The sequence below is a fragment of the Atractosteus spatula genome, chromosome 4 (assembly GCF_055471065.1).
Source record: "Atractosteus spatula isolate fAtrSpa1 chromosome 4, fAtrSpa1.hap1, whole genome shotgun sequence".
NCBI classification, from domain to species: domain Eukaryota; kingdom Metazoa; phylum Chordata; class Actinopteri; order Semionotiformes; family Lepisosteidae; genus Atractosteus; species Atractosteus spatula.
In genome coordinates, this window is record NC_142709.1 from 62,989,068 (window position 1) to 63,011,049 (window position 21,982).

Below are 21,982 nucleotides of genomic sequence, written 5' to 3' on the forward strand. Positions count from 1 at the left end.
ATCATAATTCACATGTCTACGGAAGATTGCTTTGTTAATTATATTTATCATAATTAAATTTGATAAAGTCCTCTGAGTACTGAATCTCATTTGATCCAAGCCAAGCTATTTATTATGCTTAAATGAAAAAAGGATTTAACACTACCATTCTTGAAGTGGTACAATTAAATCCAGGAATATATTACAAAAGTTGGAAAAGAGATTAATCACCTCTCTTCCTACAGTACAAACGCTCCTGAAATATTTTGCAATGTTATTTAGAGAGCTATTTTTGTTCCTAAAATATACTGTAAAACATACTGTAAAATACATGTTAGAATTTTCCATACTTGTTTTATGTATTTTAATTCAATTTGATAATACCAATGTTCATCAATGGATGCAGCTACAGCTGGGCATAGTGCCAGGAGGAAATTTATGAGTATGCTCATAAGTGCCACAGAATACCTGAATCCTGACCTGATCACCTTCTTTCTGGATGTCAGCCAAACAACGCTGATAAATTATGCTGATGTAGGCACAACTGTAAGGGGATGTGTTGTTCCTTTTTTAAGTGCAAAATTAGCCTAGGCCATCAAATTCTTTTCAGTGAAACCATAATTTAGCAAACAAACTGAAAAGCCAAAAAGCAACCACTGCAACCTTTCTAACATTCTTCCACAAAAACACCTGAGAAAGGAAGGATAATAACAGTGTTTCTTCTACATGGATTCCAGTGGCATATTCTGTTTAGATTAAAGGACATTATGACCTTGATGAGCTGCTAATGCCAAATTTACGATTACCAATACCAATTACGATTACCAATAGCATGGAATAAAACTACATGTACTTTTATACTTGTATAAAAACTATTTTACTGCAAAGGCCAATACAAACTGACTATTAGGACAACGCTGACAGGACCCCAAAAGAGATCATAGGAACTCCATGACTCAGATACTACACTCGATCTTAACCAAAGGGCCGGGAAGATTCAAATACCCAAAGGAACTGTCACGAAAGTGAAAGCAGACGAAAGGAGATGAGTGAGGAAAACACGGGGAAAAAGCATGCGGGAGTCGGGAATGAAAACAGGGGGCGTGTCCATGGTGCGCTGGTGTTTGGGGGAGGTGTGGCCGAAACAAACAATCCAGGAATAAGTCCAAGGGAGAATCCAAAAGGAGGCAAAAGTCCAAAGCCAGGCGGTCCATCCTAGACAAACAGGGTTAAAAACAGGAACCGGGTCGGGACCAGCACGGGAACGGGAACAGGAACAGAAACCAAAACCTTAACAGGACCAAGCGCTTCCAGGTCCCAGACTCGCCTGGTAAGGAAAACAGAGCAGAGCCCGGAATAGAGTGAGTGCCTGGCTTTTAAGGAGAACTGGAAAGGGGGTTGGAACAGGGAGCAGGTGCGGTGGATGAGTAGAAAACAAGGAAGGGCTGGAGCGTCCTTAGGAGGAGGGGTTTACGAGAGTGACAGGAACCCCGAGACTCAGATGCACAATCGGTCAGTGATAAAATTGCATGAGCTTTTAGTTGACCAGTTAGGTAGGCTTCAGAGGGACACTATCCTAGGGCTTAATGGTAAAGATTGGAATTCCATGATGGGTTGCAGAAGACTCTGTACTAACCCTCTCTCGGATGAGACGTTAGACCAAGGTACTGACTCTCAGTGGTCATTAAAGATCCCCGGGCATTTCTCAATAAAAGGAGGGAGTTACCTCGGTGTCCAGGCCAAATTTCCCCCCTCAGCCTTTACCGTGGCCTCCAAATTGTCCCCATGTATGATTGGCTTGCACTGGCCCTGCGATGGACTGCCTTGTGCTCCTTGCTTGCCGGGTAGGCTCCGGCTTCCCACGGCTTCCCACAACACCATATGGTATAAAGTATAAAGTGAACTTCTGATTAAAAAGTTACATATTTGGATAAGAAGTAAACAAGTACTGAGGCAAAGCTGTCCTCAATAATGGTGTCCTCAATTTGGTGTTAACAATATTGATGCTGATAGACATCAATGAGTTGAATCCTGGAATAAAAATGTCATTATGAAATGCTATAAAATTAAACTACATAAAATAAAATCTCCAATATATTGGCGATCAAGAGATGACATACTGTATAAAGGTAGAGCTGTGGTCTCTGTATTTTTGATCTTTATACAGAAAAGCTACTTTCAAGGCCTCAAAGGGAAAACATGCTGGCTTAAGCTGTTATCTATTATTAATGCTTTGTTGTACTGTTTCTGCACTGACACCATACATCTTGTAATATAAATGCAATGCCCACTGAAATGTAATTTTTACAAGGTTCAGATATTATTTAATGAGAAAGACACAGCATATACTTAACAGTTTGAGAGTACTGTCACACATTTTCAATGAAGTTAGTGTTTGAGTTCAGCACCAGACCAAAATGAACTCTTTCAAGGTGAATTTTTTAAATAATTTTCTTTTAATATTAACAATACAGATCAACAAAACAGAACTAAAGAAAAATATGGTTCAGTCCCATTGAATGGGCCTTCAACCCTTCCCCAAATCATCTTACCTCCTAGAACATGAGTGAGCTATTTGTACCAAATGAATAAATGCCATTATTGAACCATGCCAGAAACAAAGAGGTTTGGTTCCCAGGGCAAAGATAAAAGAAATATAATGCCAGATGGTTGTATGATCCAGCCATTTATCTCTAATACCTGTTCATTTTTCAACAGCCCACTGGGTCTCAACTGAGTTAGCTATAACAGGACCAAATCGTTAGTACATTTCATCACAGAGAAATCCATAAAAAATGCCTTCTGATCGATGAGGCTACACCAGCACTTTTTTAATTGCGTGCCGTGGAACCATGTTCAAGAGGGTGTAGTTGAAAAGCCCAATAGTACAGTTCAAAATCGGTACAGCTAACCCACCAGTTCACTTAGCACACTGAAGAATCATAAATCTAATCCTGGGTTTCCAGAAAATCTTTTTCATTACATTATTATCTGTTACTTTAAAGTAGGTATCGAAGTGAGGAGTAAGTCAATTAAGGAATTACCCAAGAATGAACTAAGACAATTAACACGAGTAACAATGTTCATTTTTAGAAATGTAGATCCTAGATTGTAAGAATAAGTGTGTGACCTGCTTCAATTTTTGGGAACAATGGGTAAAGATAATTCACAAATGTACAGTTAGATGAGGGATATTCTGATTGTAATTGTTAAATCAGACACAGTTATTAAGAGGGAAAACATCAGCAGACAAAACTGTGAAACTGAAAAAAAGTGTAAAAAGTGAACCGCTGAAATATGAAACAATGTACAATTATGCAACCGTATACTCCTAAAATAAAACATTAAATTATATAATAAATTTGGATTAAAATTTTCCCCTAATTTACTAAATATACAAACATCCATTTAATGAGCAAGTCCATCGAATTACCTCAATAAGCAACTCATATCAAGAAACACCCAAAGTTCCTAAAAATAACTAAATATAACCTGGAATTATTAAGAAAAATCAAACTATCAAGCATTGATAATGCACCAGGAAAATATGAAAATGTCTAAGCAGAGGTTTGGCTCAACAGAAAGAAAACTATATAATAAAACTTTGTCATCTAATCAATGTCACAACAACTAAAAGTAAAAAGAATGGGTCTTATCTGGTCCACAGATTCAAAGCACCCAAGACCCAAAAAAGATTATTTTCACTAATTTATTTAAACACATTTTGAAAGAAAGTTTTTTGACTGCATTTACTTAAAAATAGAGAACTGAGAAGAACAATAACAATATACAATTTCTTTCCTTTTGCTACATTGTCCGGTTTCATCCTTGACTGCTCCTAAAAAGGAAGGTAGCTAGACACCCCCCATTCCATTAAAGCCCTGTGGAAAAAGTAGCTCTGGTGATTCTGACCTGGGCAAGTCACGGGACTGCACAGTATATGTGTACACACCTTGTACAAGAAAATGTCAAATTAGATAAAAGCATCATGGTGAATTCCTTTAATTCCGCAGCTTGACTATGGTTTCAAAATGTCTGCACAGTTTTGCATGTCACTTTTTTCTGGTCTGTTTATCTGACAAATACAAACATTAGGTTCTAAGTTTTAATTTAAACTGACTGGTCCTACAGCGATAATATAACTTCCTATCACCGGAACACACATACACTGATGGAGTTACCGACAGCAGCTCTTTGCACTTCAAAGTATCATGCTGAGTCATGTTCTGTTTTCCAGGTAATTGCCTTGAGAATATTGATTGGAAAACTTAAAAGCCGTGTCTACACAGCAGCAATTTAAAGTTTAGGGAAAATGGAATTAAAACAATAATTTCCCTGGAAAGCCCAATTGAGAGCCTTGTCACAAATCTGGTAAGATTTAATGAATGACAGTGCATTTATGCAGCATGTTTCTATCAATCCAATTACATTCCTCATCCAAAGCTATGGAGTTACGTTATTGTCCTCCAACCCCCCCTTGTTCTGTAAGCAATACATTTCATTTCAATAAAAAGAATATATTTCTAAAGCTGTGATTAAGAAAAAAAGATCAATTACAATAAAGGCTTCTGTTCTACAGAAGCCATGACAACAGGAAAATAACTACCACAAACAGTCATTAAAATCACTAATAAAAAGCATCTGGAGTTACAAAAATAAAATTAAATCATCAATTTTCCCCCCTCATAGGTCTTGTAAGGGATTATGTAAAAAATGGAAATTACAATCTATAATGAGAACAATTCAGTTGTTATTACCAGACAGATCTCTTAACACACTCATTGTTCATCTACCTCACTAATTATGTGTAGTTATGGTAGAAATGGACCAAACTAGTTTTCCTGGGATTCAAAGTGTTTTGCAAAAGGCTCTGATAAAGTACAAAATCCAGTGCAGAACCAATTCCTTTCTTACTAGTCTTTGGTAACGTTTTTGGACATAGCATATAAATCAGTCTTTTTATTTTGTAGGAAACATTAACAATGTTTAATTGTCCCAGAGTTTTTTTGTCTGAGACAGCAAGAGATAACTTGGTGTGATGCTTTTGCTTTGATCCCTAGAAACCTGGGAATCTGAGTTAATCTGCAAACTTGAGATGCTGTCCATTTGGAATCCAGACCAAATTATATAGTTTTACTTAAACACTCCAGTGGGAAGAGTCTTAAACAGTTAATGAATCAGTGTGAATTATATAAAACTTTTGTGGTCTTTTAAAGTCAGCTTGGTTGCAGTATTCTCGATTGTATTTTTCCATATCAGCAAAACAAGAAAAGTGAAGCTACAGGAAACCAGAAAAGTCCGTAACAAGAAAAAAAAACTCTCATTGGAATTGCAAGCATGAAACAATTAATTTCCACATTAATTTTCAGAACTATAGCCCAGACAATGTGCAGAATATATACTTCTGAGCAACAAAAGGATATTGTTAAAAATCAGAAACATAACAAACTGATGATTTTATTCATAAAGTTTGTCTTTTTGTGGACTTCGGCCCAATATTTACTACTAATATGGCAGCAGGGATATTTTTCACTTTCCTATTGAATTATTTTGCTGTCATCTCTGTTATCTGTTGTAATTGCTTTCAGAATTCTTCCTTAAACCCTGGATTTACTGTACTGTAGTTCCACAGACATGTTTCCAACCCATCACATACAGATTATCAATATACTTGGCAATCTGTTTTCTTAGCTGAGTATATAAAGAAAATGACTTTTACAAAGCTCATTTTGACTTGCATTCTGTGCTCCTTGCATTTATTTAGAAATCAACATTTAATGTATGTAACAAAAGCGTCCAAATAAAAAAATTGAGGAAACACAGGTTCAGCCATCTGGTGTATGTGCTTGGCTGAGGTGCCAATGGTGTGAAGTTACCATCCGTGGGATGGCTGAACACTTTTAAGTGTGAATTTCCCCTAAAAGGTTAAGAAGACAACATTTTCAACAATCCTAAGATGCAATGTGAAATTAGACAAAATGAGGAAATGAAAGCATGAGACAAAATGGCCCTCCATAAAAACCACAGGAGGATAATATCTTTCTCAGATTTTGTCTGTAGTCTTTTTTAACTTCAATGTTGAGAACTAAAAGAACAATTGGATATGGGTTTGTCCATTTTGTATTTAATGGAGGAAGATGCTCTATTTATGAAAACACCACTAAAATCATTACATGAAAGCAGTTTTAAGGGAGAAGGGGAAAATTATTTTAATATTTAAAGAACTGCAGTTGTGTGTTTTGAAATTAATTTTTGCTCACATAGATCTCAACTAGATCAAACTTTTATTGACTTCATTCAATTTCAGTTCTTCTGTGTATACGTTCTTTAGTTCTTCTCGGTGTATACATTGCAAAAGACCTGGCAAAACAGCTTAAGTATGATATTTTTACATGGAACAATAAGTTATTAAATATATACTTCTTAATGATTTCTTCCTAACTTGCAACATTTACTTTTATTGTAGCTTCTAACATAGAAATTGCTGACAAATCTGGACCCTTCTATTCTTAAGGTGAAGTGCATACTTCTTTATCACTGCAAAGAACAGCATGTGTCACACATAATAAACCTTTTTTATAAGCCTGTAAACACCTTTGTACCTTTGTACTAAAAGAAGGGATTTGACCACTATTTAAAATAAATTGGATTATATCCACAAAAAGTTTCACAGCAACTACGTAGTTTCCTCTTACCTGTACTTCTGTGTTTCTTGATTCTATCAGTGTGTCTACAGTAAATCTAATTTCATCACTTGTATCTCCCCATAGTACATTTTCTTGAATTTCTGTAGTTTAGTGTTCTCCAAAGATTTTCTGGCTTGCAACCAAAACACAAAAAAGTTTATATATTGTCATTTTCTATACCTTGACTAACAAAAACCACGTTTATACCTTTCACAAGCTCAATTCACTGCGGTTGCCATGTAGTTTAATTTTAGTGATACCTTTCTTTTCCAAAACAATTTATTATTACTGTTGGAATACAACTGAAAAGATTGCAGAAAAACTATACTTTGTTGCTGTATTATCTCAAAACCAACACTCCTCTGCCTTAACTCAAGCAATATAAAACAGCAAGGATTAATTGTTCCAGTAATGTCCTGCTCTTCTCTTGATTTAATTTTTCATGCAGATCTGTCAATTTAAAATTTAATTGCTCTGGACCCAGCTCAGCTTAATAAGTTGGGTGTCTGGTTTTTTAACTTCCTTCTGATTAGCCCTGCTTTGCTTTAAGACATAATTGATTGCTGTTAAGTCAACAGTGATTATTAATTTAAATGTAGATACTCATGCAATTTGGATTACATATAAAATTAAACACATGAATAAGCTAGAGCCTTGTGCATTAAATGCATTGGAATCCTTCCATTGTCAGAAAAAACATACTGTATATACTCTTCAGTCTTTGCTTCTGTTTTCTTTTTTTAGCATTGATAAGAGATTTAAGGATTTTTTTCTAAAAGCAATACAATGAAATGGCATACAGTACAACAGATTAGTGGAAATACTGTGTATAAAAGAGGTTGTAATCCATTTTACCCTTTTTTAGGAATGGTTTCTGCTGATACTAGTTCAGAGGTCCCCAATCCTAGTCCTAGTTATTTATATGATAGTATTATATAAAAAAACTAATTGGAACTATAACTATAACATAATCCTAGTTATTTATATAATTACAGCATGGCAATACGTTTCTAGTCCAGCTTGGTTCTAAATGACCTGAATCAGCTCATTATTGATTAATTGGATCAATTTAACAACGTCTTATAGCTTTTTGTGTGCTATGCTTTGGAGCGACCTAGAAAACACACTGATTCTCTTGGACCGTATTTAGGGACCAGTGTGCTATAAGACTAACAAAGAGCACATCAGAGAAAAAGGCATCACAGAAAATATGTGCCAGAAGCAATAGAAAATATATTTCCTACTGTAGGTTTCAAATTGCAATGAATGAAATTATGAAGTACTGTACTATGTACTAGTACAACTGCTTCTGTAGTTGTACTATACACTAGTTAGACCCTAATAAAATATATACAAATGTGGTATATATGTATGTTATTTATACAATGATATGCGCACTACCTAATAAAAAAGGAAAAAGGTGACTAGATGCTTTAGAGAATGGATTCAATTCCAAAGAACCAATTTCCACTTAGTAGTCCATACACTTATGCTTTGTGGTGTAACATGACTCTTAAATAAACTGGTTTTCACAAAAGCACATTTACTGTAGGTTGATTGGTTTCTTTTTACATTATTTCTACAACTCATTCATTTTTAATTAATTAAGACCTTGTAAATTGCCCTTTAATTATTATAATGTAAATGGTGGACCAGTAGGTAACATTTTTCCATTTTAGCCAGAATCACAACACCTACTTCCACAGCATGGTGACAGTGGACACTGTACTGTAATAGGAGTTGTCCTTTGATGAGACGCTAAACCAAGGTACAAACCATTAATGATTCAATTATTTCATTAGAACAGGGATGTTACTTCCATTTCCTTTCCTAAAATCTGCTTTAGGGTTGCTCAGTCTGGCCAACCTGGTTTTCTCCATTCATTCAATTAATAAATTCAGTGACGTAATTCCTCACTTCTCCACCTGATTTGCTGTATAGTATGGTTGCTGATGCAAAAAAACTGTCACACGTTACCCAGCTCTTCAGTGGTGGTTTCCTATCCAAGATCCTCTGGGATCTTTTGGAATGAAAAACTTTACACAAATGCAAGGAATTCGTCTTATTATTCTTAAAACAAATTCAAGAACTAAATCAAGTTGATTGATCTTTATTGAGTGCATTTTTAGTACAATATTTCTCAGAAAGTTACAGTTACAAACTCTGACATACTCATCACAATTAACAATTCAGAATTATACAATGAAACAAGAAAACATCCAGTCCCTTCATTCTCTATGTACAGTGAGTTGCCTTTGTCATGCTGGCACAGCCCTGGCTGACAAACCCTACAGACAGGTTGGACATGAAGTGCTAAATGTCACCTCAGCAGGGTGTCAAGTCGTCTTCCTCCTACAGCGAGTTTGGAGACTGGCACTGGCAGGATCCTTGTCCTTGCAGGCTGCACTAGAGTCATACATTTGCCACAGCTGATCTGAAAGTTTACAGAGGAAAGTAAAACATTAAATTCCATTTAAATATCTGAGCATTGAATTAAACAAAAAGCTTGGACATTAAGTGTTTACCTGAGTTACTACATTAATTAGGATAAATGGTCTAGCAGCTCCCTTGAATTAAATTTATCAGTGGGTAATAAACAACACCTTTCAACTTTGCCGAAATCACATCTGCTTTCATGTTGGATGTTCCTGGCTCAGTACCCACTCTATACAAACCAAAATGCCTATCCAGCACCTCTGTACAATGACAGCTCAGTGCAATAATTCTGACCCCTGATGTTAAGAAATGAACATTTTAATTCTGTACATTAAAGACCATAATAAGTATTAGAGCCATTGTACAAGAATTCTAAAGGACAGTTCATACAGCATGCACAAACCTTCTTGGTCATCTGGTCTGTACTAATTTATTTCAAAACATCCACAGTGGATTATCTTCAAGTGATGACTCGTCATATGGGAATCCTACCTTTTGTTTCATTAGTCTATAAAATTTTATTTTATGCTTTCGTGTATTATCTCTACAAACATGACTCAAAATACACCTTTTGTGAATGAAAACCAGTAAGAAGTAAGAACAAAATTAAGTTTCGCACTAGTTCATTTAGCAATAAATAACCTGAAGACCTCCCAATACAGACACACACAAAAAAACCCTATCTGGAACCTCCAGTTCTTCATATTTCTCTGTCTCTCAGAAAGAAATGGGAAAGTTTGCTCCAAAGAAACACACGCTTTTCATACTGCTTAACACTGAAGGACAGAAAGAAGCCATTGAGGGTGGCAGATTTACAAACCCATCAGGATTTCCAAAAAGGCATTTCATTTAGAGGCTGTCACCAGTCACCTTAGCTGGCACTTGCACGGGCATGTCATGAGTCAGGAGGAGAGGGCGGGGGAAGGTTAATTGAAACAGAGAACAGTTTGAAAGTGCCAGCGTGACAGATAGATCACAAGCTATCTGCTACACCTACCATTTTGTCTTTGTTAAAACTGCTGCCGTCAGTTGAGGGGAAGAAGGTGTCGGGGGGAAGAAGGGAGAACTCAGTGTGGAGAAGTGCCTGTGAAAGATAAGCAAACATTAGCATTAGAAAGTCACCAAATCATCTATCACAAAGAGGATTTGCACTGATTAACAGTCTTCTTGAGAGAGCAGACTTGGGGGGGGGGGGGGGGGGGGGGCTGTTTCATGGCAAAGTGACTTGAGCATTTTTTTCTAGGTACAGTATGCAAACTCCAGTATGGCTGTAAGTAACTAGAGTACCATTTACAGAACCTAGGCTCTTGTGATGGGACGTTAGTCAACTAAGACAAGTTCACGAGGAATGACAGCAGCCGAAAGCTTGGGAGAAATTAGAATCGTTTATTGTGATGTGGAGATTTGGCGTAACCCGCTTGGCTGAGGGCCAACCTCCCGGCCGTCGGACGGGGAGGATAGGACCCCCATGCGACCAATGGGGTAGCTGCAAAGGTGGAGAGGGGGTGGAGGAGGGATGCAGAAAACGAACGAGGAAGAGGAGAGAGTGACGTTTGATATTTATGGAGACCGGTTGCTTACGTCAGGATTAGTGAGAATTGCGGCAGCTGTGTCGAATGAGCGCGGCTGCCTTCATTCCTCCCGAACTTTCATTAAAAACTCCATTAAGTGGGGTCAGTCTCACCAGACCACAGTTATGGGACACTGCAGAAGTATACTTGTACCTCTGAGTATTATACAGTTAATTACACATAGCCAAAAAGCCTATGTAAATCATCTTCTACAACATAAATGCTAATAAAATAAATAGCTTGCCAAACAGAGCTGCCTGGCCACATTATCAGATGACATGGATTTAATTAATCTTCAGTCTTTGCATTTCATCCTCTGGAAAAAGAAACCAAACAAACCACATATTTGTAGATCATTTTTTCTATATTTTTTAAAAAGCTTTTCAAAAATATGCTACCTCTCAGGATCATATTAAACAAAAACATTTACTTAATTTGCACAGGGTTATTTCTAAGTTGCTAAGATAATTTAGTGTTTAGTCCAATGTCACTGGAGGTACACTGATGATTTCTTAGGTTTTGCAAGGGACTTTTGGCAGAATTTTCTTATTGTGAGAGATTCTGAAGGATGATGGGTGATTTTATGGAACAATGCTTCAGAGGTCTTGCCTTTACAGCTGTCTGCGACAGAAAAGTCCTTTAAGTGTTACCTACAACAGAGCAGACTTGCTTTCATTAGTTTTTTTATTAGAAAAGTGATATTTGCTAAGATTCATGCCAAACTATTTAATAAACATCCCTGCTAAGTGATAAACAGCACTCAAACATCTTTGAAAAGTTTACTACAATACATTATTGAATGATTACCTGAATACGTTTTGAATTACCATGATAGAAAATGCTGTCCTATTGTTGTAGCATAAAGGTTCAAAGGAGCAGAGAAGTGATTTAGCATCTCTTACAAATTTATCTGGTGAGGTTCGTGGCAATAACCCTACGGTTAACAAGTACAGAAAGGCACTGGAATGTAAACTTTATTACTGGGATCAGAGCAGAGATGAGAGTTGTTCAACACTTTGCAACTAAATAACACTGATGTTTGTAACTTGGGAAATGTAAGACTTGTCGTTTTGCTACTTTAGCGAGGGGTGTTCAGTGTGGAGGCGGAGCCTTGAACGAAGGGCGACACATTGCCTGGCGAGTCACAGCTGGGCAGCCTTAGCCTAATGAAGAACCGTTCAGGCCGTATATAACCACACTGGACACCTTACTCTATCCCCCACCGACGGGTTGAGTAAGGTCCTATTCTAGAAGAGGAGCTACACTACACGGGCAGTTCTGGAGGGTGGTCGTACTCCAACGTGAGGTCGACCTTTATTTTTTCCCCCGTCTGTCCCGCCGTGCGGTTTCACCAGGGGCAGGCTGTTCCTTTTTCTATGGAAGCCCGTCTCCGCCAGGAAGTTAAAAAAAAAACGCGCTATGGTATCTCGCAGTTCCGACTTCGTATCTCAGAATTGCGACTTCGAAATAGCCCACATTTCATTGTCTGTCCTTTTGTTATTGTAACGGATTCGGGTTCTAGGACTTGTGGCCTCGCCGCTCCCTCCCTAGTGTCTCACTGCAATGGCTCCAACCCAGGTCTTGGTAAAGAACACTTTCTTTAGCCCCGGCGGCCAGCATCCCTGTTAGCGCAGGGGAGGGTGGTGCCATCACCACACTGCAACCAGATCGTACAACCTGTATGTCGGCCGCTCCGTTACACTATATTCATAAATCGTACAGGATCATAGGATCTATAGGCCTGAAGACTTGTCTTGTACAGTGCCCTGATAAAAATCAAATTAATTACACTAATTTTTATGGAATCCCATTTCCGCCAGGGAGGCTTCCATCGTAGCCGGATGGAATAGTGGACGGTGGGCTTTTAAAGTTTTTATTTAAACACCAGAAATACAAAAACGGAGACAATATGAAAAAAAATATAGAAATAGACACTTCACATCCAGAGGGATTCACAGTTATAAAAGCCGAAACTTATACTTTTTACATATTCCCATTGTATGTCCTTTTTTTACTTTAAAAAGAAGGTCTTCTTTAGCCTTGCTGACAAGACCTGGGTTGGAGCCATTGCAGTGAGGCACGAACTAGGGTGGGAGCGGCGAGGGCACAAGCCCTAGAACCCGAATCCGTTACAATAACAAAAGGACAGATCATGAAATGTGGGCTATTTTGAAGTTGCAATTGCGAGAGATGAAGTCGCAATTCTGAGTTTTCAAGTCGTAATTCTGAGATACTAAGTCGCAATTGCAAGATACCATAGCTCGTTTTTTTTTACTCGCTGGCGGAAACGGGCTTCCATATTTTTCACGAGTTTTATTCTTCTTTATTTTGGCCTTACACTCCCTACCTGCACCCAGAATGGACCCCTCCAGATACAGTAGGTAATAGTGCAGTCTGGTCCCCGCCGCTACACGGGGTTATTTTTCCAGGCTGGACCCCGTTAGATAGGATAAGTCCAGCCTGGGCGCCGCTACCCATAAAAGCGCAACGTTGTATGTTTTCTTTTTGTTTTTTCGTTCAGTTTTCGCTAATCTCACACCGGTGCCGCCTCCTCCCACTCACACGGGGCGTTGCCAAGTTACCGGTGTTCGCCGCGGATCCTCCCACTAGCGCACTGCTACACTAGGAAGGCTAAAAAGTCTCCGATGCTTCAGGAGAATGAAACGGCAATTTAAAATATTTTCTGGATTCTCTCTACCTATATTTTATGGAGTAGGCTAACATACGTAACATACATTAATGCATACTGTATACAGTACTGTTATATTCCAAATTGTTAGTAGTGAAATTTATAAAAGCAAGACTTTTAATAAAATATACATTCAGCCAAATCAATAGTCCACATTGGGCAGACAAGGGCCACCACAATTCTGAAGACCACGGCTTCACCTCTGTGCACTAGGAAGGCGTAATACTAAATGCTAGGTTTTAATACTTGACACATTAGGTGCTTCTTTAATTCATCAACACGCTGCAAACAGAATCTATCAGTCTATAGTGAGTAAGAAATTGGATTAATAACAGGTTCAAGTCCCTGCAGCAGACAATTGCACATGTTACACCTGTGAGTGAGGTGCTTTACCCCAGGTGCTGTGGTCCAACCATCTCTTCATGTGGGAACCAGCATTATTATGGGATTAGTCCCTGCAACAGACCAGCGTATCTGGAGGGGAAGTCAAATGCTCTCTGGTCTGCTGAACGCTAAAGAAACCAGGCTCTGCTCTTTTCCCATGAGCTGCTGTGGCCCTGGTAGGGACTTTACCTTTCGTGTTTTAAGTGGAAATTGAGGCTCGCATTTTCATACGTGACTTCTCCAGGCAATGCACTTGGGGAGCCTTTATCCTGGCAGCAATAGCGATATCGATTGACCTGTTTGATGAAATGGATGGATGAGAAGATGGGGAAAGCTAGCTCCCTCGTGGCCTTGGTAAGTACAGGTAACCATTGTGGTAAAAGGCAATCTACTCGCATTGGCTATCAAATGTGACTTTGCTGCCCATACACTGCATTCTAGACTTTTATCAAGGATAAAAATAATTACTACAAATATCTGTGTAAATAAAACTTCAGTTTTTAAGCCATATGCAATATGTAATGATTCTGTGTTCACGTATTATACTGCAGGGGATAAAATCCTGTGAACACTGAAATTGGCTTCTTGATGGTCTTGCTCTCGGTAACGTGTTGGTAGACGCAGGTTTTGACCTTTCAGTTAATAGCAATGCACCCTTTAGTTAACAAACTAAACACGACGGCAATCACTTCTAATATGTACAGCTATGTATGGTTAAATATGTAAAATAGTGAATTAGGAGATAAAAACTAAATTTGTTTCAAAATAGTTTGAAAATATCCTTAGAATGTTTAGAAAAATGAATTATGAAAATTAATTATCTTTGAAAGCACATTTCAAAAGTATGAGCATTAAGAATGTAAATGTGGGCTTGGCTATTTTATGTTTTTCTTAGAAATATGCTATAAATGAATCCCTCTAAGATTGCATAAATAGCAAATGATGTGTAAATTGTTATATCAATTACTGAAAGAGCTAGAATTTATATAATCTTAATTAAAATATACACTGTATGGTAATATATGATTAATTTAAATAGTTTTATCATCATCAGGCAATTATCCTTGGTAGTCATATTTAACTTTATTATGAAAATAATATGGACGGAGATGAAAATAAAAATATAATGTGGAAACAATAGGAATAGATTGGAATGTTTTATACGTCTTTAAAAATGAAGAATGTTATCAACCTTTTGTTTTTGAAAATGATTCGGCATATTTCCCCTTCAGGTAAGAATTTGTTGTAATCCTCTGCTTATTTGTTTAAAGACTTTTACACAAAAAATGTTTGTAATGCATAATGTTTATTTATTATGTCAGTTAAATTAGTAAGTTCTAAATAATATTCACTTGTGCTTATATGACTGTACATAAACTAGTAATCTAAAGAACTTTTTTAAGAAAATAATCTCCATCATATTTGCAAGGACTTCCAGTAGAGAAGCAGTTTATTATCACTTGTACTCATTGAAAATTGTCCATCAATGATTTTTATTTTTTCCTTTTAATTAATCTGGGGGGATTGTTACGTGCAGACATGTAGAAGTACTTAAACCAGAAAGAAATTTAAGAATATATAAAGTGTTTCTGTATTTTTAAAAGTATACCTCTGCAATTCGTACAAGGTGAACACTGTCCCTTTTATGTTAATGTGAAATACTTTCAGTCAGTACATTCAATTGCAGCCATGTGATCCTTACATGACACTTTTGTTTTCTCTGCTAATTATGTACATGAGCTTCACTAGGAAAAACTCTTGACCATACCATTGAAGAATAAGAGATCTCAGTAAGGGAATAGACTTTCAGATTTTGGAAATCACAAACAATGACATGCTGTGTCCAATTTCTGGTTCCTATTACTTTACCTACTGAAGTGAAACCAAATACTGACTCCAAAAAGTCCTACAACTACTTGGTTACCCTTTTTTTCCCCAACATATACTTTGAAAGGTAAAGAGGCCAAACAACATATACTACTATTTTACAAATCACAGTCATTTCTTTAAATCAAGCTGTAAATGAACACCTATAGGGAATGGTTAATCATTTAGTGCTTTTGCATACTTGTCAATACTTCCTCCCTTGTATAGGTTTCTTACAATAATGCGGTGCACAACATCTCAGTGAACTATATCTTTAAACATAAGTTCTTGGATGTATTTTGAGGCAAATGAAACAATTTGATGAAATTTCTCTGTAAAATAAACTGTATTGCTTAAAATGTTTTGAATGACTTGATTTTTAGGGCTTGTTTGCCATTATCTGAATCGCATCCAGAGAAAGGCTGCCACCCACCCAAACTCATTAACCTCCATCTTATTAAAAAAACAGTATCATCTCCAGAAGTAATTAAGTATTCCCATGAGATAATATGTATGATTAGTATGTACAAACTTATTTAATTAAAAAGCTTGACTCCTACTTTCCCAGTGAAAAGGGAGCAATAAATGATAACTGATAAGCTTTGCAGTCTCTGTGTCAATCGATATTTCCTGGGACACTTTGAACCAAGGCTTGGAGCTCTAGATTGCTTTGTGTGAGGGGAAGTCACTGGTGTTAATTAAAAACCAGGACTGCATTCAGTTAATTATACTGTGAGGCTCACTGACAGATAAGGGAAATGTTACATAAAGGAGGAAATTTGCAAAGTCCATCCATGTCACTTGGATTCCTGCTTCTTTTAAAGAGAAATCAACCTAGCTGACACACAAAGTACAGAATCTGTCTTTAATTCTGAACAAACTTTCTAAAAAACGGACGCACCTGTACTGCTGGATTCATTCCTTTAGTTATTTTTTAAAAATGAACCAAATCATTACTGTCACATGACAACAGGTCATATTTTTTTAACAGCAAAAGACTATAAAATATACATTACTGGTTGTTCTTTTTGATTTTCTGATTAGATTATAAAAAATAACTGATTTTCCAGGGTCTAGTAGGAACGGTGCTGAGGCACACTTGTGCTGGTATAATTACAAATCACGGTCTTGATACTTCTCCTAGGACAATTTTTCCGAGCATGTTCCCTCTTAAATGTCTTATCTTAGGAGGAGAAAATGGTAATCCAAAAGGATGGGAAGTATCTGTCTATTTATTTTTTCTTATTCAATTCTCAACATCAGCAATAACAAGCTTGCAGGTGTGTTTGCTATTTCATCACTCCCAGTGTGTTCTCTGACTGACCAGCACTTCTGTTCTGCATGTGTTTGTTGCTGAAAGGTGCTGGGAAGCTGTCAATCTGCAGCTACTGTACTTCCTTCATTACATTTTATTCCATCGGCTCCGTTTGGCTCCCTGAGGCTACCAGCACTTTCCCACTCGCTTATTTATTTAAACTTGTACGTACAGACACTCTGGGAAGAGACTGTCAATAGCCTGGCTGCAGAGCCAGCCAGTGCACTCTTTCCTCATTAAGAATCACGGTTTCTGAGCTTTTCTTTTTCATTAAAATGTGTATTATGTTGACAGTCAGCTTCCTTATACATGGTATGGTAAAAGAAGAGCTATACTGTACGTAGGTGGCATTTAACCTGTAATTGTCAAGTGCTATGTACAAGCTAGACACTTCCAGCCTGGTAAATCAAAATCATAAATCTACTACATGAAGAATAAATGAGGTAAACCTGTCAATGTTCCCCCTTGGAATTTAATCCATGAATTTTTACATGAGTGAACAACAGAAATGCTTGAAAGTTCTTTTTTTGTTTCTCAGGTAGAGAGATGATCTGTCAGTTCAGCTGTCTTGGAATTCACTAATGTGTTACAAGGAACGTATTACACTGTACTGTATATGTTGGAGGTTTCAAGGTTTAGAATCAACTGATACAGCAAATGTTTCTTTAGCCATTTAGATTCACAGAATTTAAAAGGTTAACATTTCTGAACTGAAGAATCCATCCTTATTCGTAGCCTGGATAAAATCAAAACTCTGCCCCACATGTCAAATACAAATTTCGAACACAAATACTTTCCATTGTGTAAGAAGTCTCTGCCAAACACAAAGCCACCATTTAGTGCCACATTTGGAATTTACCATTTGTATTAATGTACAACATTGATTTATTCTAGTGCTGTCATCTTTTGTGAAAACGCCATTTTTCAATACTAGTGGGAAGACAATCAGTTAATCACACATTAATGGCTATTTCAGAAACAAGTTCTAAACCCGTTGAGTTTACATAAAAGAAAATACAGAAAAGCACATTTAGTTTTAATGTCAATTTGAGTAAAGGTATAAGACTGAAAACAAAGAAAGGGATTCATTGTATAAAGAATTTGAGTAGCATTTTAAAATGAGTCCTGACTGACTAACCTGTTTCATAATAAAAAAAAATTCCCTTTATACATTGTACACATGTTTTAGCATATTCAAAGGAAAAGAAAGAAATTTTGAGAAGGTTAAGAGAAAGGTTAATCTTACAAATTTGCACTAGTTATTTCCTGTAATTATCTGATGGATGTTAACCTGAATTAAATAATTAAATTACTATTGAATTAAAAATGGTTTGGTCCTGTAGCATTGAATTTGAGTCTTTTGGGCATAAATGCTTCTCTTACTAATATTATCAAACACTGAATTTCTTTGAGGAAATGTTTGTTCCAAAAAGGTCTTCAGAACTGAAGTAAACAGCTTCTAGAACTCTCCCTACTCATTCACTATCTTATATTTTCTTCTGCTAAAGCCCTCTATTTACCTTCTAGGCTTTACTGTAAACAACTTTAAATACAGTTCTGGAACACACAACACATGTCCTCATAGTGAGAGCCCATTATTCTGGTTATGAAGGGTATCGTAAAACTGTGAACTTTCAGTTTAAGTAACTTCCCCTATAAATGGAATCTGGGGTCTACGACATCCAATAAGTTCAGCTATTCAAATACTATACATAATTCTGAAAGGAAAAATACCACATGCGTATACACATCATTCACAAAGACCTGTAAGTATAACAGTTAGGGACTGCACATTCAATACATCATAATTGGAAATACAAGGTATGTACATTTAAATTTTTTTCTTTCATACATTCTCTTTGATTTCTTATTACAGATGTAGTGACCAGTAAATCTTTCCATCTATTCACTTGCAAAGCTTTCCCTCTAGTTAAATAGGAGACTTGCTTTCATTCAAGTCTGTCTTCATCATAACTTCAGTTAGCAGTTATTATAATAACATTAGAAAGATTACAAGCAAGAGCAGACTGACCTGTAGCACATCTGACCTGTTTGGCAGTTTTTAGCGAACTGATCTGATATTGGCTTCAACAAAATATCTGGACAGCTTGTTCCATACTCCCACAGTCCTAGATGATTATTAGCTCACTTAGCTTTTAGGGTCTTTAGTTTTTTGTGTATGCAAGGTTTGTTCCTTCTTCGTTACTACTTCATAACTTACTATAAAAAAAGACTGCAAAGAGTCCAGGGTCGAAAGGTACGCACCAAACGACAATATTAAGAGACACAGTAAATCTGAAAGACATAACTTATGACTTTGAAAGAATAAATTACTTCAGTGCCAATGATTAAGGGTAGCCTAGGCCTTAAGCTGACTAACCTACTGTATGTAGCAGCAAACCGAAAAGAGAGGCCTTTTAACACCCAAAATAAATCTTAATCATCAGTCCTTGAGAAGAATAAAAAGAAACAAGCTGGGAAAACAAACACATGCTATAAAACAAAGAAAGACCCATATTGAAACATTGCTACCATCCTGAAGTTTGAAGTTTCTTTGTGTTTTGCTGAAGGAAGTGCTTCTGTAGTTAAGCCTTACCATGTTAGGCCAACCATTGCTTCATGTGTTGTGCATCATCCCTCAAACACATCAGAGAGATCAACAAAAGGTACGTACCAGAGAGTTTAAGCTGCCAAGCTGGGACAGTCTATTTAGAAATGCACAATGATCCAAGTGTTCCAACTCGAAGTAGGAAATCAGAAAAAAATAACGTCTCCATTTCCCTTATAATGCTCACCAGCAAACATCAGCATGGCATGGATAGCTCACGTTAAACAATTCAATATGTCTGTAGAGCTAGAATCACTTTCCATAGGCCAGTTAACTGACACTGAACATTTATATATAGTATTTTTTTACAGTGTTGGTCAAGACATAGTCTGTTTTCCATTGTTGTCTTATCTTCCATATTTGAAGCCCCAACCAGCAACACATGTATAGGTTTTGTCGACACAGTGCCTCTTAAAAAAGGACAGAGGTCCTGAAAGTCAGTTACAATCCAGTTAACACACACGTAATTGCCAAAAATGCAAGCAGAAAAAGTACATATGCTTATAATGTATCACCTTCAATATGAAGATTTTTATTTCTTAAAATTCATTCAATTCTCTGATGGATTTAAAATCCGGGAGCAACTGTTAGGTCAGTCCTTTGGCAATGACATCCACCTGGACATCATCAGGTAGCACAGTTGTTTCTTGTTAGAAAGCATCACGGCATTCATGGAGAGAAAAAAAAATACATTGCAGTTTGTACTCCAACTTTTCCAAGTGAGAAACATACAGACTCAAAGAAAGAAGAAAACCCAAAGTTAAAATTCATTAAGCAGAAATCCTAATTGACGATATTCCACAGTCTGTGCATTTTTTGTAAGTCTATTTTGAATACTTTTTTCATATTTCGTAATTTTCAAGCAAAATACAGGAGTCACTGGGGTGACTATCCATTGTGATCCTTGCATGAAATGGCGAAAAATAATGGACATTTGTTTAGCAGTTGAATTGATATGCACCATAAATGATGTTAAATTAATATGATCGTTTCAACCCAGTTATATCTTGTCATGTCCACAGCACTGAGAGGGCTTAAGGATCTGTCCCATGGAGCATCCTGTTGTCATGCCATAGATGTCGATGACTGGTTCATCTGTACGCTCATGGACTGGATGCTGTTGAGAATCTTCTTCTGATGCCCAGCTAAAGTTACCCCTATCCTAAGGAGGTCTCTGAAATGTTTAAAAGAGAAAGATGAAAAACATTAGATATGAAATTTAAAGTAATAATGATGATTTGAACTTAGGATGTGCACAGAAAATAAGCATCAAAACATTTGTGTTAAGACCTGTTCATGAACTGAACAAGCTATTCTATCACAATGTTCGGATGTTCATGCAAATACAATTAAACTTACAGTTCTCAGCAACATCACCTGTGTTTTTTTTTAAGGGCATGGGAGATGCAGACTTCTTGCCACTTTTTGTTTTAAAAGCTTTTTGGTAACCTGAATTTTAAATAACTGTAAACATATGTTTTTAAAAATGTTATTGCTTTTGATACATTGCTTCATATATTTCTCCAATATCATTTTGCATTTCATCAACAAGAAATATAATATTATATAAAAAATATAATATTTAAATTACAGCTCTTCCTATAACTTAGGTGTCAAGAGATACATATACAAATGCAATGCATTGAAACCATTGCTGGAATAGCAGATTTAATTAAATAATGTCTAAATAATAAATAAAATACCATATTATCAGGCCTTTTAAGTTAAAGATCATGTACCCAATAATTCCTTTGTTCTCATAAAATAATTATGCAATCCTGCTACTTTTTGTATAATTTAATAAGGTGGAAGGACCTTGAAAAATCAGACCTAACATGACTCCCATATGAATTTTATACATGAAAGCAGAGCCTGTTAATATTGAAACTGAAAAAGAGGTTTTTGCATGGTTTATTCCATAATTAGTTGACTTAATTATTCTTACGGAACTGACAACTTTTGAAGTTAGAACTGTCTTGAACCATAGTTAAATGCTCACTTTCATATGCCCATATGAAATTTAATCTAGAACTGTATGTGAGAAGCTTGAAGCTTCTCTTAGAATTTACATTGCTAGTCAGATCCTTAGCTTTCCTGGGAATGCCTGGGTACTGATGAGGAATGCGATATGAACACTAGGCAGTGTGGTGGCTCTGTGGCTAAGGATCTGTGTCTGTGGCTGAAAGGTTGCCAGTTCATAGCCCACGGCCGGCAGAGGTATCCTATTCCGTTGGGCCCCTGAGCAAGGCCCTTAACCCCAACTGCTCCAGGGGTGCTGTATAAATGGCTGACCCTGCGCTCTGACCCCAAGCTTCTCTCTCCCCATCTGTGTGCCTGTGTGTCTCATGGAGAGGAAGTTGTGGTATGTGAAAAGACAAATTCCTAATACAAGAAATTGTATATCTTAATCCATTGCTTCCTGGTGTTCTATTGAAGCTGTCACTGCAC

The 21,982-nt window shown here is 36.8% G+C and overlaps 1 protein-coding gene across 2 annotated transcripts in view; it reads right to left on the reverse strand.

Moving 5' to 3' along the window:
• Window positions 1-8,759: 8,759 nt before the first annotated feature.
• The window catches only part of ephb1 (EPH receptor B1), a 207,052-nt gene continuing 193,829 nt past the window's right edge, over window positions 8,760-21,982 (reverse strand). The window contains exons 16-18 of one of the 2 annotated variants that reach the window (XR_016090951.1): window positions 19,601-20,708; window positions 10,099-10,185; window positions 8,760-9,099 (exon numbers count right to left, since the gene is read on the reverse strand). Coding sequence is in view for 1 of the 2 variants with exons in the window: in XM_088913568.1 (XP_088769694.1) it covers window positions 20,600-20,708 (109 nt within the window). In the remaining variant the exon portion in view is untranslated. Of the gene's footprint in view, window positions 9,100-10,098; window positions 10,186-17,780; window positions 20,709-21,982 lie in introns of those variants that run through there. The other variant, XM_088913568.1, reaches the window with a different exon arrangement.